We start from the raw sequence: 15578 nt of genomic DNA, 5'->3' as shown, positions 1-15578 counted from the left end.
TCAGTGTAGTTCAATGGAATACACAATAAGGGTAGGTCCTAAAAATTGTTTGTAGAAATTCTTAGAAAAATGTCAGAACCTCTTCTCTATTTTAATAATTACCATATGTGTACACAACAAACCAGTGGGGCTGTATATTTTTTTTTCTTATAGGTAAATATTTTTTACAGGCTTAACAACAATGTTGACTGCTACTGTACAGAGCATATTTGTTTATTGTCCCCTTATATCAGTTTTAAATTTTTCTTTCTGAAGTCAGGCAATCACTTACTTGAAAAATAAAAGAATAATGTATGATTAAATTTTCAGCATGACCAAATTATATTGAAGATTTTGTGCTGAAATTACAACCAGGACTCAAACACAGGGAAGTGGATTAAATAAACTGCGAAATTTATGTGGACAAAATAAGCACACCCACACTCAATACTGTTGGCCCCTGGACAGTTTCTTTTCACCAGGACCCCAATTTTCCACAGAGCTGCTTTCCAGCCTGTTCTGGTGCAGGACCCTGCACTTGCCTTCATTAAATTTCCTTTTTGCCCCTCTCTGCAGCCTGCTGAGCCCCTTCTCAAGGGCTGCACAGCACTCTGGGGTACTGGCTGCTCCTCAAGCTTTGTGTCAGTGAACCTGCTGAGGATGTCTCTGCCCCTTCATCCAAGTCATTAATGAATAAGTTAAACAATTCCCAATTCTGAATAGTGGGGGACACCACTAGTGTCAGGCCTCCAACCAGACCCCAGGTCACTGACAATGATTCTTGGGGTCAGCCAGTTCTCAATCCACCTCAGCATCCACTCATCCAGGCCACACTTCCTGAGTCTGCCTACAAGAATGTTGTGAGAGTGTGTTGAAGGTCTTTTTTGAGGTTAAACAATATCCTCTGCTCTCCCTTCATCCCTCCAGGTAGTTGTTTCATCGTAAAAGGCAATCAGGTTGGCCAAGGGTGGTTTGCCCTTAGTGAATCCATGCTCCTGATCACCTTCTTGTCACCCACATGGATAGAGATGGGCTCCAGAATGAGACATTCCATCACCTTTGCAGGGATTGAGATCAGGCTGACTGGCCAGTTCTTCAGGTCCTTTTTATTGTTCTCTTTGAAGACTGGGGTGAGATTTGCTTTCTTTCAGTTCTTAGGTACCTCTCCTGACTGCCACAACCTTTCAAAGATGATAGTGGTCAGCCTCACAATGGTGAAATTCAAGGACACACCTATGTTTTAATGAAAAATAGAACAACTCCCCTTATAATAAATTAAAATTTTAAACATGACATAGGGGTTTGTCCTCATTTTATTGTCACAATAGGTATATATTATATATAAATATAGGTATTTTATAATTGAAGAACCAGATCATGCTCCACACTTTCAAAAACCACTCTAAAGTAACATATATTCAGGGAATTTTTGGTTCAAGTAAATTTGGATAGTAGTCTGACTTTTCTTTCTTTTCAATGTTTTTTCATGGGTTTCTTTTGCCTTAGTTTTTTCCTCTTTAAACATTGCTGCACTGTACTACAGTAATTTCTTCCCTAGCTTTACCCTGATATTTACAAAGTGTCAGCTGTTATTGTCAGCAGATGGATGAAGGCAGGTGTTTCCATCAATCCAGATTTTTGCCATTCCAGTGAATAGCTTGCTATAATTTTACCTGTGTTTTGGCTATTGAAATTCAGTTATCTTTAGTAGTAATCCAGGAAAATACTCTCTTGTTATGTTGCTTATGCCACTATCCATTTTGTTAATGCAAGACTTTTGCTGCCTACACTTTTTCCTACAATTGTACATTCACAATCACATCCAAGTACCATTTTTCTCCAACTGGAATTATCTTGCAGCTCTGTTTATGAAATCCAGGTTTTTGCATGTGGGAATGCAATACAAATAATTTCCTTTGTCATCTTCCTTCCAATTTTTTGTGTACATCATCCATTTTATCAACAACATAGTTGCTAATGTATTTCACCTTCCTAATGATCCCCATCACTGTCCCTCTACATTACCTGCTTTTTGTGCCATCCTACCATCAGTATTCTTTTTCCATCTTCACTACTGCTACATTGGTTCAGTCACATTTCTTTTGATGTCAGACCTCTTTTTTTATTTTCTTTGGCATGGCATGTCTGTATACTTAGATGTTTCATCTGTGCTTTTCCATACCTGTGCAGCCACATCATCCAAATTCCATTCTATGTTTAGCTTCTACTATGATGCCTACAACGCAACAGACATTGAATGCTTATTAATTTATAGGATATTGAATGTTGGCACTTTGTTTAAACCCTACTCATCTATTATTATAATTTTCTCCCTCCATCTTTTGTGTAATGATTCCTTCTTCAGAATGTGAGCTTTTGGAGACAGAGTTTGGGCTTAAATATGTACTCAGAAAACATGATATCACATTTAACATCAGAACTTTTGAAAACCTTGAATATTATTGATAAGAATGGATTTCTTGACTCACCAACTACTTAATTGTTCCTGCTGTAAAGTACTGAAACACGTATTTGGTATATGTTGTTATTACTAAGGAAATTAGAAAAAATACCATGCAAACCTAAAATATAAAATACTATTTATTAATGTTTTAGTCAATTCAGAATAATCAACACTTCAATTTGCTTTTCACTGTGCTACTGCATGAAAGTTCATGATCCTAAGGAAAAAGCCTGCATTTCTGTTAGTAGAGTCATTTACTGACTTCTCACTGCCCACTTCATGAGATGCATGACCAATTATTGGAGGATCTATCAAAACTCTGTTCTCATCCCAAATAATGAGATTTTTCATTCATGACGTGGAGAATCACACCTTCCAACTTCTTCTCTCCAGACCAAAAAATTTTGAATTCTCTGGTCTTAGGCAGGAATTGCAGATGGTTTTTTCCACTTTAATGTCTTTTATATACCAATGTTGTTGATAGATTTGCAGAATTTTGTAACATTAAAGGTCTGAGTTTGATCTCATGCAAGGAGGTGTTATTTTATCTAGGTGGATTGAGTTTATAAGAAATAGTTACTGACTTCCAAAATGTTATTTCTAATTGAAATAGTCCAGAGCTTGGCTACAATACTGCCATTTTGTAGCTTAAAGATCTAAGCCAGCCTAGTGAATCCTGTCCTGGGTCTCCAGTTGTGGTCATATGTGTCATAGAGGACTGGCTCTATTGTGAAGGTAGCTAAGCTTGTTTTTGCACACTTCTAGTTTATCAGTATTTTGTGTAGAACTCCTTATCTTCTTCTTTTTTTTTTAGAATGCCTTAGTGTTTAAACAAAAGAAAGAAAGGAGGAAAAACAAGAGAGAGAACAATAAAAGCAAGAAAGCACACTATCACATATTTCATCAGAAATATATGTGGTCCAGGACTAGTTGTAGTAGTTTAGATTGTAGATAGGCTGCAGGTTGTTGTTTTAGCCAACTTCCTGACTTGTTGAGGAGTATTCATGGTGCTAGCATATCTTTTGTATTTGTAGTTGTCATAAAACATGCTGCTGTAAGAGTTTATTGGGCAGAAATTATATAGGATGTATAAGTAATACACCCTTGTAGAATTCTCAGCACCTTGTGAAGAAATAATCTTTTAAAAGATCATCCTGCCTATTTAAAGACAATGTGAATTAATCTCTGGTTTTCTTATATACCATTTACAGGATCATCATAGAACATAAATCTCTGCCTGTTTATAAGCAGGTCAAAGCTTGAAAAAGCTCTGAATGTCAGTATTGTTGTTGTTTGCCTCCCAGAATATTTTTCTGGGGAGTTCTTTTATGCTCTGATTCAAAGTTATACTCTCATTATCACAGATTTATAGTAAGTATAGTTTAGGAGTTCATTCTCTGTAATGTAATTTTCAAAGCCAGTAAAACCCTTCCTTAAGTTGCTGCAGTTGTAAAACAAACAACAGCTTAAAATAAATGCTTGGTTTTCATATTTTAATAGCTTCTTATTTGAATTTCTGGTTTTAATAACTGAAATGCGATGTACTCTAAGAATAACATAAAATATTGATAGTGATTTTTGATTTTTTTACCATCTTTATATGACATGTCTATGGATATAAAAGGGTTGTTTTTCTTAGTGTCTGAGGGAAAAGAACAATGTAATTGAAGCAGACTCACTGTTAGTTTATTTCATATTCAGAAAGTTGTACATGGTATAACATACATAATGATAATAATTAGTGAATTTATTATTATTATTATTATTATTATTATTATTATTATTATTATTATTATTATTACTATTATTATTACAATCAAACACAATCAAGCACAGGCTAATGTCCACTCTGGATTCAAGCAGTGGCCACTTTGAAAATCAATCCTTTTTCTCTCCAGCCCTCCAAGCCTCCTGCCCTCTTCTTACTCTACCACCACTTTTTCTTGCTGAGCATAGTTACAGGTATGGAATCTGCCTTTGGCCACTTGGGGTCATTTGGCATAGCTGTGTTCAGTCGCTGTCCCAGTACCTGACTTGACACTTGTTTTAAGTACTGGCATAGATTATCCAAGTCTATTCTTGCACTTGAATAAAATCAAATCACAACAAAAGGATAATCTGAGTTTTATTTGCATGGAAAACATACAATTTATGGAGTTTATTTGGGAAATAAGTAGAAGGACCTTCCTCTGATTAATCTTTTTAATATTAATAACTCTTTAAGCAAGTTGTGTTTGTTCTGAAAACCCCTGGAATTTTTTACGTAATAGCATAATTCTAAAACTTCTCTTATTCCAATCCTTATTTAAATTTGATGGGGGGTTATGGATGAGAAAAACATACTGGGAAGTAATTCTTTGAATGAGGTCATCTTTGTTAAGCATGTTGTAGAAGTACATATCTGGCTATTTTCTGTATTTTACTATTCAGCCTTATTTCATGTCAGTCATTACACACTTCAGGAAATTATTGTCTGGAAGATTATTGTGTTTATCAAATAATTGAAGCTGCAGTCACCCTATTCCAGTTTAATAACACCTTTTGTGACTTTGTCTTTTTGTGTTAAATCACGTAATTTTACTGAAGCTCAAGTACTTCTATCTGTGCAGAGTCTGTCTGCATTCAATCTGCTGGATTCTGCTGAAAGGATATCTCTCTGCTGAAGGACTAAAGAATGAGTACTTAGAAAGGTCACTCAGAAAACTGAAAGCCCTTATAGATACAGTAGGCTCTATCATTTCCTTGATTCTGAGACTCTGACAGTTTAATCTTGCTATACAAATTAACTTCCCACTGCTGAAAATAAACAGGAAATATGATAAGCATCAAAAGATAATGAGCATATTGATCTTGTGCTTTAGGTCTCTGTCAGTAGCATCAGAACAGTACCACCATATAAAGTTGCTGAAAGTATTCTGAAACTTAATTAATTAATAGTTGGGAGGAACTATATAGCTCCAGTAATACAAATTTATGAGAACAGAAGTCTAGAAGAAAACTGACAGTACTGCCCTCAAAGCACAGTTTTAAGTACAATAAATGAGGAGCAAAGAGAATAATGACATGAAAGCAAAATAGTGAATAGCTGCTGAGTAAGGTTTTTGCCCAATTTGTGTGCAGTAAGCTGAGATTCAGGTAGGCAAATATCACATATAAATATAGAATTTTATCCTAAACATACTTGTAAAACAGAGCAGATGGATGCTTCTTAGGCAACTTAAATTTTGGCACTTCTAGTTTTCTGAAAGCTTGACATTTTTTGTATATTTTGTGTTTATTTTTCACTTCCTCCTTTTCCCTCATTCCCCATTTTTATTGTAAATATATTTTATGTGTGTCAGTTACAAACATTCCACAGAAGCAGATATAACAGAATATTGAGTTTGCCTTTTCAGTTAGAAAACATATTTATATCCAAATCAATAAATCAAAATACCAAAGTCTTGTTTAGTATTTATTCACTGACAAAAACTACAGCATGCTTGTTGTGTTTTCCCAGGTTATCTTTTGCTATCAAAATTTTAAATTCTATGACTATAGGATTGATCAAATGGAGACTTAATTTTTATTAATGCAGATTGCACATTCCATAACAAGTTCTAATTCCATTTATCCTATTTCTTTTTCAAAAAAAGGCATCACTGTTTCATTTGTTAGAAAGCCTACAAATATCTGAATTTTTCTATGGGAAAATATTTGTATAAATGTTGTTGATTTAATATAAAAACTTTAACATATATCATCACTTTCTTAAGAAGCATTATTTGACAGTTATAGCAGTTATATACAATTATAGCAGTCGAGGACTGTTACCCAGTTGTTTACCCAGTAGGAAGAGGTTCTTTTCTTCATGGTTCAGCCAGCAGAGCAAAGTGCAAGTTCTCATTGTTCCAGTACACCAGAGTCAACAATGGCTTTGAAATATGTAATTAGCATTAGATTAAATGTGCTTATTTTGCACTTAAGTGGATCAAATTAAATTCCACTGGCTGTATAGTGAAGAATTACTTTTCTGTCAGGAATATAGTAACAAGATTCTTGGGATAAAAAAATGTTGAATTTCTATTGCTGTGCAAAATAATTTTATCTCTTGAGTACCAAACATGTTTCATTGTTTTTCCCTGTAAGAGTGCAGCTGAAGCCTTATTATGCCACTTTTCTGTGCTTATATTTTATTGAACATTGAATTATGGGATTTACTTGTCTCATCCAGACTTTTATAATGGCGCCTTTCCTATTTCTATTGTGAAAAATAAACACAAACAATCAAAATTAGCATTTTTGAAGTTGTTAATCATCAACATGCTCTTAGTAGTCAGAAACATGGTCTTATAGTAATGATGAGCAACCACTAAAAACCATTTTCTTCCTACATGATATTTTCCTATGTATTTTAATGACTGGACAAAGCAAAAACACTGGATTCAAGATATAACAATTAATAAATTGTATTACCAAATCTTACATACATAGAGAGAAAATTGCTATTTTTATTGAACAATTGTAAAATTCAGGATATATTTTCACCCTACATAGGGAATAATGATGATTCACAGTTGCACCCTGGCATTAGGTGCAGCCAAGAAATGAATTATGCAGGTCACCATCAGGTTGCACAGTTAAATACCTCAACCCTAGGTGAAGCTCTGGCTATAAATGTGCCCATCTACCTCCTGCCCAAGATCATTAAGAGAGCTGGGGACAGTGGGAAATCACTCACCATTTTTAAGGGTTAAGCCAACTACTGTCTTCTTTTTAGGTTGTTCTGGACAAGGTCATTTCCTAAAGTGAATATATATATATATTATTGATTGTAGGATGGAATGGGAAATTTGAGAGTCACTAAAAAAGGAATACGACTTGAAGGAATATCTGAATTTCTACTTCCACTATATGTGAAAGAAATCCATTCTCGAAAGGTAGGTATTTTTCATCTTTATTTCCTAATTTGCAGCTAATATAAATTGATCTCTTCAGTCTCAAACTACAAAGTTGAATTCTTACACCTCCTAGATTAGCAGTCAGTAGAGGTTTGCTTTGAGAATATCTTAACAGTGAAAGCTTTCTTCATGTCAAAAAATCATTTTCTTTTTCCTGAAGCCTTGCTTCCTTCTTAAAAGAAATGTTTTATCCTAAAGAAAGGAGATTCAAAGCATGTATATTTTATACTTCAAATTACCTCAGCACTGGGAATGGAATATTTGACTCTCATTTGATGTAATGTCCAGATAAACAAGAGTGATAAGTTCAAAATGCAGTGAATTAAGGAATCATTTTGTTCTTTTAATCGCTAGCTATCATGATTTCTTTTTCTTTTTTTTCTTTCTTTTTTTTTTTTCATTAGGTAGAGGAAATCCTGCTATACTCTATAAAGGCTCTAGGATTTAATTTTTCAAAGCAAGCCATTTTATATGTTATTTTAATGTAATTTTCATATAGCATCAGGCTATTACAGAGGGAAAAAGAAAAGCAGGAAATTTTGTTCTATGAAATTCAGTGTAGGTCATTTTAACTCTTCAGTTTTGATTCAGTTAGGCCATTCATATTATCATTGTCAATGGATTAAAACAGTTACTGTAATGCTGGAAAAATCATCTTTTTACCATGAGACCAATTACTTATGATCAGAGTAGAATTTTATTTTAGTTTTCAGTCAAATGCCAGTAAAAATTTTTAATGTGCATACTGCAACATTTGACAGGAATCACAAGCATGTTGACACTAAATTCCTTTGTGGAAAATGTTGTCTGTTGAAATCTGTCTTCTATGTATATAAGAAAGTCTTGAGTACATTCATAAATGACAGTTTCTGATTTCTCTTAATTAGTTGTGTTAATAAAGAGGCATTCTCTTCTTCCTCTTTTTCTGTAAAGCTAAGATCTTTCAATGTTTAATCAAGTAACAGTGTTGTTCTAGGTAATGAAAACTTTTATAATATTTAAGTAACCTTGCACGAAGCATACTTTTCATTCAAGGCTGTAGAAAATTACTGATGATGTGTGCATTTTCCCCACTTTTTTTAGTGAGTGGACAATGTGTATTATTGTTCCATGCCCTGTTACTGTAAGTGAAAGCAATGATTTGTAATATTTTCTTACCCAGTGCTTCATATTGCAGAACATTTGTTCTGTTAGAAAATGGAAACTTTTGTTTCAAGTGATAGTAATAGAAACATGAGTAGGGTCCTTATTTAATTTAGCTGCTAACAAATCTCAGAAAAAAAATGCACACAAATGCATTTTATGAATATTTAATGCATAATTATTGTAAAGCAAACGCATGTAGAATCTGCCAGATGCCTAACATAAGGTATCACTAGTCCTGTGAGGCTCATGAGAAAACAATTCTTGTCCGTAAATATTCTCAAACCAGCAGAAAATAGAGTTGATCATTAACTGGACAAAATAATTCAAATAAAATATTTTTGGAATTCCAGGTCTAGTTATAAGTATTAACTTTAGGGCACTTTCACCTAGATAAAAGTTGGTATTTAGACAGGCTTTATTCTCATTTTGCAGCACTTTTGAGCTAGGTCCACTTTCCAGTTTTATGCCAACTTGCTCAGTAGTTGTACTGAAGTTCAGTAACTTGTATGTGCAATTGGGAATGCCACAAGGGAATGATGAAAGAAACCTCTGGAGTTGTATCCATCTTAGCAGTAGGGTTTTGTCTCTGCAGGGTATTTCTACAGATGTATGGCATCTGCATGTGACATGAGCTGTTTTGGCACTTACAGAAGTGACCATGGTGCTGTTGAAATCTAAAAGCTAGGTTTTCTGAGCTCTCAGCAGTCAATAGTGACCTAGTCAATACTGACAGCAGATTCTGAACAGCTATCCTGCTTACTGGCTGTTAGTGTTTACTTTGGGTAATACAGATAGCAATGCTTTTATCTGCCTGTTCCATGGAAGTAATAATGATTTGGGTTTGATGCATACTGGAGTTAAAATATTCTGTGAAATCAACAACTCATTACTTATTTTCTAGAAGGAGAGTTAGTTCTTTCAGCCTACATTCATTCCCCTATAAAAGAGCACATCCGTTAAAATGATGTTGTTTGATTAACTCCTGAGACAAATTGTAAGACATTCAGTAGCAACTTTGCAGGACTGGTGTATTCCCTCTGCACTGCAGAACTTGGTTTGTGGAATGGCCCCTCCATGGAGGCTGTCAGCTCAGGAGGTGAGGTTTCACTGTTCTCCCATCCCAGCCCAGGGCAGAGTGAGGTGGGAAGGCCAGCGTTATCAGCAGTGAGGTACAGCAGCAGGTTTGCTGTGCTATGGCTGAGGCATGACTGGAATTCTCACACATTCACTGGTGCCATCTTTTCATAAAATCATTCTGAAAGTGATAAAAATGTTCATTGGGAGGGCAGCATTCACCCCTGATTCTGATAGGGAATTATTGATGATAAGAGTGCCCAGCAGTCTGTTGAGTAGGTAGGCAGAGCTGAGCTCTCTGCTGCTGCAATTTAAGTGTGAGAGTGGCTAGATTTGCCAGTGTAAAGCTGACATATGCTTACTGATGACCCCTTGCCTGCTGCAAACCTGGATGCCCAAGTAAGATAATTTATGCATGGTTGAATGCAGATGTTTAACTGCCTTTATCAAGAGAATGGTTTTGAGCCTTGTATATAGGTTGAAATATTGCCTTTTATCTTATGATTGTTTCATTGAAACCCAAAATATTCAAAGTAAATGCTAAAATACTTAGATTTAAGTTCAGTTGGAAAACAAATGTTTGTGAATTCTTAAAAACAAAAGAAAACTTTTTTACTTCTGACATTATAAAATTTTCTTTCCAAAGGTAGTAGTGAAAAAGCCAGGTCTTGACTAAAATGAACATTTTCTTTTGTGTAGAAGTTATGTAAATGACAAGGCTATTCAAGGTGTGCTGTTTCCTTTGCCCTGCTCCTTTTGATTTGCCATTTTTACCATACCTAGTTAGTGATGGCTGCAGAACTACGGGCTCCTACCCCAAATTCTATGTTTATGTAGGGAAGAAACTTCTGTATTTTCATCAAATGGCTTCACTGCATGTAAGAATTCAAAATGATGAATCAAAGCCTGAGCAGATAAGCACTCATTTGATCCTGAATTGACACTTTTATATCCCCAAAACTAGGGCATGTGTACTCCATGAAATAAATCTTTCAGAGAATTACATTTTGGCTATGAATGGTCTAGCTGTATACTTTTGATCAAATTGCTAGCCTGAGACCAGTAAGTTTCATCCAGACCATGTTATATTTTCCAGATTTATATCATTTGCATTAATTAGATGCAAACTTCTTTATAGTGTATCATTAACAAGATGTATAGAATCAAATAACACAAAAAGCAACATCCCAAATTATTTCAATATTTCAGTTCTTCTGAATTAAATGTTCTTATTATCATGCTACTGCATCCATACTACTGCACTTTTGAATGGAAATAATCAAGGTACAGTTTTATTAGCTTGTCATATAACAATAAAAGCAGTTCATGGTGGTTTTTTAGAATGTATTCCTGGGTTTATTAATCTTTTTTGTTTGCACAAACAGTTCTTAAGAGGTGAAAAAAATCCAGTTTTCTCCTTGTTAATTTTTTTTCCATTACCTAAAAAGAAGTAACCCATTGTCCCTTAAAGTAGACGAGATTATTTTGGGTTTTTTTTTTTCACAATTAGTAAGGTTAAAACTGTATTCTCTGAAATTAGCATGTGTTTTTCAGAGATATCCTTAGAGAACACGGAATTTAAAAATCGAGTTAAAATTCTTTGGGAAAATGTCAAGACAAGAAGAAATAGTGAATGTATATGAGCTTCTTACTGAACACAGGAAACTGAAAATTTTGTGTATATCTTGTGTTTTAAAAAATGTAATTCTATATGAATTAAGAAAACGTAGGTGGTGATCAAAGCAGGATATCTTTCAGATATTTTTTCCTCCAGATTTTTTCTCAAGAGACTGAATATCCTTGTAAATATTTAGGGAGCTTTATTTTACATTGTTTTATTTTCAAACCTTGATCAATCTTTACAAAAGCAAATCTAGCATATATTCCTTTCATCACTGCTTCTATGAGCATATATAATCATCAAAACAGAATTTTTGCTAATTTCAGCCAAATCATTGCATATGTTCAAGTTTATGTTTGGGTCTTAGGTGGATTTGTGACAATGTCAAATTCTTTATCTGAGGCAATGTCTTTGTTGAGCTTCTCTCTCTGATCGAATTATTAGGATGCAACATAGGCGATCACATCAAAAGCCTTCGTGAAGTTGAGGAAAACATACAATCTTCATGTGCATTGAGACAGGTTTTTCTTTTTGCAAGACCACAAGCCAGTGCACCTTGCCTTTACTAACCCCATGCTCATTTTGTCTCAGCTGCCTTTTTTCATATCTACATTGCAGTAATTTTCAAGTGCCTCTTCCACATAATCTTGCTAGAAACTGATGTGAGACTGACTGGACTGTAGTTTCCAAACTATTCCCTCCTTGCAAGATGTTCATCCTCTCTTGTAAGGGCCTGCCAGGATGGGGTTTTGTTGATTTTGGGATTGGGTAGGAGGAGCATATTCCCCACATCCCACTCCGACGTGTTCTCACAAAATTTCAAGGCCAGATTTGCTATATCTACTCTCTTTTCTGCTCCCTGAGATACACCTCTGCTATGCAATCAAAACTAGTTCAAGTTCAGAGAAACTTCATTTAGGAGATGACATTGCACACTTTTTTTGTAATATCAAAAAATCACAAAGATTCCCAATGAATCTTGCACTGCTATTGCACAGGATGAAATGCAATACTTGTTTCTGTAGCTACATGTCACAATCCACTCATATAAAACTTGAAATGCTTCCCAGTTAATTTTTCTGATACATGATCTTCAAGGCTTGCCCTTTGGGACCACTCACCTGTCACTAAGGATAAAGTCACTATTATGGTATTGTCCTGGTTTCCAGAACTAGGATAGTCATAAAGGACTCCTTAAGTCATTTTGGCTCTCAACACAATGTCATTCCAATAGTGTCACTTTTATTGGTATGAACAAGATATAAGGTTTTCTTAATCACAAACTTTGCCAAAGGACAAGTCAGTCCTACTTTTGTTGGTAGTCTCTGGAGGGACTACCCTCTGAAATTGATTTGGCTATGCTCTCTCTTTGCTGACAGCTGATAAGAACTTCCCTGATTCATTATTTTATTCTTGATTTGCTATACTTTAATGGAATCTGTCCAGGGATCATTCAGTTGAACAACTTTATCTTTTGAACACCACTTTTTCATGTCAGTCTCTATACCTGGTATTATTGGTGAGACTTGTTGCTCTGTCAAGGAGGAATCTCTGCTTTTGACACTGAAAAATCTGAGTTAATATTACCCAAACCTTTTTCTTTGGTTGATTATGGTTCATGAATCAAATAATGAGAGGTCTATATCCACCCAATTTTATACCAGCCTGATACTCTGAATTTGGAAACACTCCTTCAGATGGATGTGGGAAAGTTCTTCAAGTTGGAACTATTTTTCTGGGGGTTAATTATTGTAGTTTTCGGCTTCAATTGCATTTTCAGTTTTCCAAGTACTCCCTTCATGTAATACATCTGTGCTCTAGTGGGGAAAATTTCAATGAAACCATGTGACAACTCAGTTTGATGATCATAATGTTTTGTGCCTGAGTTTCATGTAGAGAGCATTTAGATTGAGCTGTTTTAACTGTATGGACATCTTAAACTGAGGAATGACCTTTTATTTCCTGAATAACTTTGAAATAATTTAGTTGCACTTTACAAAAGCTAAGCAATTAAAGAACTACTACATGTTTAAAGAAAGTTATTAATATTTCTATAGAAATTCTGATCCAACACAATAAAGTAAAATAAGATAACTTGAAAGTGACTTGAAAAGGGGAAAAAATCTCTGTCAGCCTTTATCTCTTTGTGCATGAATTTGATTATATTATCCTTTGCATGACATTTTATAATCTTGAGGAACACCTTAGTTGTTGCTCCTCTATGTAAACCTTAGGACTATGAATGCACAGGTAAAACCAAGAGGCAAAAATGTGAGTCTATGTGGCAGAAAAATATCCACAGAGGACATCAAGCACAAACAGTATTCATTAAAATAATTTTATCTCTCCAAAATACTGATAGTTTTTTACCCCTGGTTTGAGGGCTGTTGAGATAATTTTAAATGTATTTCTTACAAGTTTGGGAGTGTAATATTCTCACTCTTAAGCCTTCAGTAGGTAAAAGACAAAAAAACAAACAAAAAAAACCAAACTCCATTAAAAACAGGTGTGTCTTAAGTTAGAAGGAAATATTTCATATCTAAAGACTCAGTGTATCAAAAGCTAAGAATATTCATGTAATAAAATTATAAGTCTAATGATGTTGGAAGTTGTCAGAATAGATTTTAGAAGGGGAAATCATGCCTGCCTAATCTGATTGTCTTCTACAACAAAGTGTCTCAGCAAGATTGCATATAAGATATAACTAGGAGGAAGAGTGTACAAACAAGTAATTTTTAGAAGCAAAAGAGAGCAAGAAAAATAATGAAACATTGCATTTTTAACTGTTTAAAATTTTAATTATTCTCAGCTCATTAGTAATAACACTCTTTTGTCTTTTCCTGTTTCATATCAGATTAATCTCAAAAGTATTGAGGGTAATGATCAAATCACAACTTCAAACACTTTCAAAATAAATATAAGAAAGATTCTAAATTTATTTGCTCTGAAACAGAAGTTGGTGTCCTAAAATTTGAATGTGTAAATTCCAGAAATACAAGCTAACTTACAAAATAAATTTTACCCACTGTAGATAGAATTTTTTTTTTTGTCTTGAAATAAAACAGAATTGTTACAATCTTCATTTACTTGGTCAGTTTTTCTTTCAGAATACTTTTTGACTTGTATGATGCTTCTTGCTTTACAAACATTGGTAATGAAACCATATAAAATAGTAAAGTCATTCATAATCTACAAAAATAAATATCAGTAAAACTTCCCAAATTCCTGAAGCCTAAAGACTGCTTGTTACAGACCAGAGGTGAGAGGTTCTGAACCATTTTTTGGTTTTGATGATCTGTGACAAAGTCGTAGAAGCTTACTCCCAGAGTTTCATGAGACAATTTAGAAAAAATAATTCTTCTACCTATTAATGTAATTTGTCAGGACTGTATTGTGTTAGAACCAGTTGTTGGGTGGAGGTTTTGCTTTGTTTTGTTTTGTTTTTCCTATTCGTATTCTCAGTATTTGTCTACTCTATCAGGAAGAATAAAAGACCCTGAGCAAAGAAAGAAAATTATCTTCTAACTGTTAAGAAATACTCTACATTTTGGGATATTGCAAACAATATTGTTTCTTACATCACCATAGAGAAAATGAATGAATATTTCAAAGTTTATGATGAAAAAATAAGAATCAATCTCATCTCGACTAGCTGGAGTGAAATTCAAAAAGTAAGTCATGAAATAATTATCATGATAGAGCCTTATTAGGACACTATCATTGCTCTCTTGAGGGAAAAATTGCTTGTTCCATCACAGCTTCTGATAGCCACTACAGGCAAACATAATGATTTCATTTAAAATATTGTCCTTCTCCCATTTGAAATGAGTTTTGTATTTTTTTTGTTTTTAGAAACAATGAATTTTACTGCTTCATAATAAGTAGTTTTTTCTAAGAAGACGTATGTATGACCTTCTTGGTCAGGCTTAAGAGCTGGAGCATTTTATTCCCAATAGCAAGCATGATTTTTGGTTATGTACTTTGCAGCATTTGTTGTCGTAATAAATGTGTCATGTTATAACCTCTAGTTTCAGAAAAACTTGACTCCAACAATGAAATTTTCTGCTTTGAAAATGTCTTTACAATTATTTTGTTTTTGTTTTTGTTTTTTTTTTTTTACCATTTCCAGAAGGAGTTTCCTGTCCATCTGGTGTTGTGACTTAAACTTCCATCTCTTTTATATAGTTCTGAAATCCCTCCTTCATTGACTAAAACTTCATGGGTTTTTGTATTGTCAGATCAATTTCTCAGGAACCTGCTGAACTTCTGTCAATTTTAGGAAGCAATAAGGCCACAGCATGACACATATTGAGGAACTGCTAAATTAAAATATGGTAAAGAGATGCAGAGAGTG

General features: G+C 34.2%; 1 protein-coding gene across 2 annotated transcripts in view; it reads left to right on the top strand.

Annotated features, from left to right (window-relative positions):
• Window positions 1–15578, top strand: part of SGCZ (sarcoglycan zeta) — a 397649-nt gene that overhangs the window by 280303 nt on the left and 101768 nt on the right. For both annotated transcript variants that reach the window (XM_079307199.1, XM_079307200.1), the window contains one exon: window positions 7261–7362. In XM_079307199.1, coding sequence (XP_079163325.1) covers window positions 7261–7362 — 102 coding nt within the window. The remainder of the gene's footprint in view (window positions 1–7260; window positions 7363–15578) is intronic.

Source organism: Erithacus rubecula (genome assembly GCF_903797595.1).
Source record: "Erithacus rubecula genome assembly, chromosome: 5".
NCBI lineage: Eukaryota > Metazoa > Chordata > Aves > Passeriformes > Muscicapidae > Erithacus > Erithacus rubecula.
This window is presented reverse-complemented; position numbering and strand designations above follow the sequence as displayed.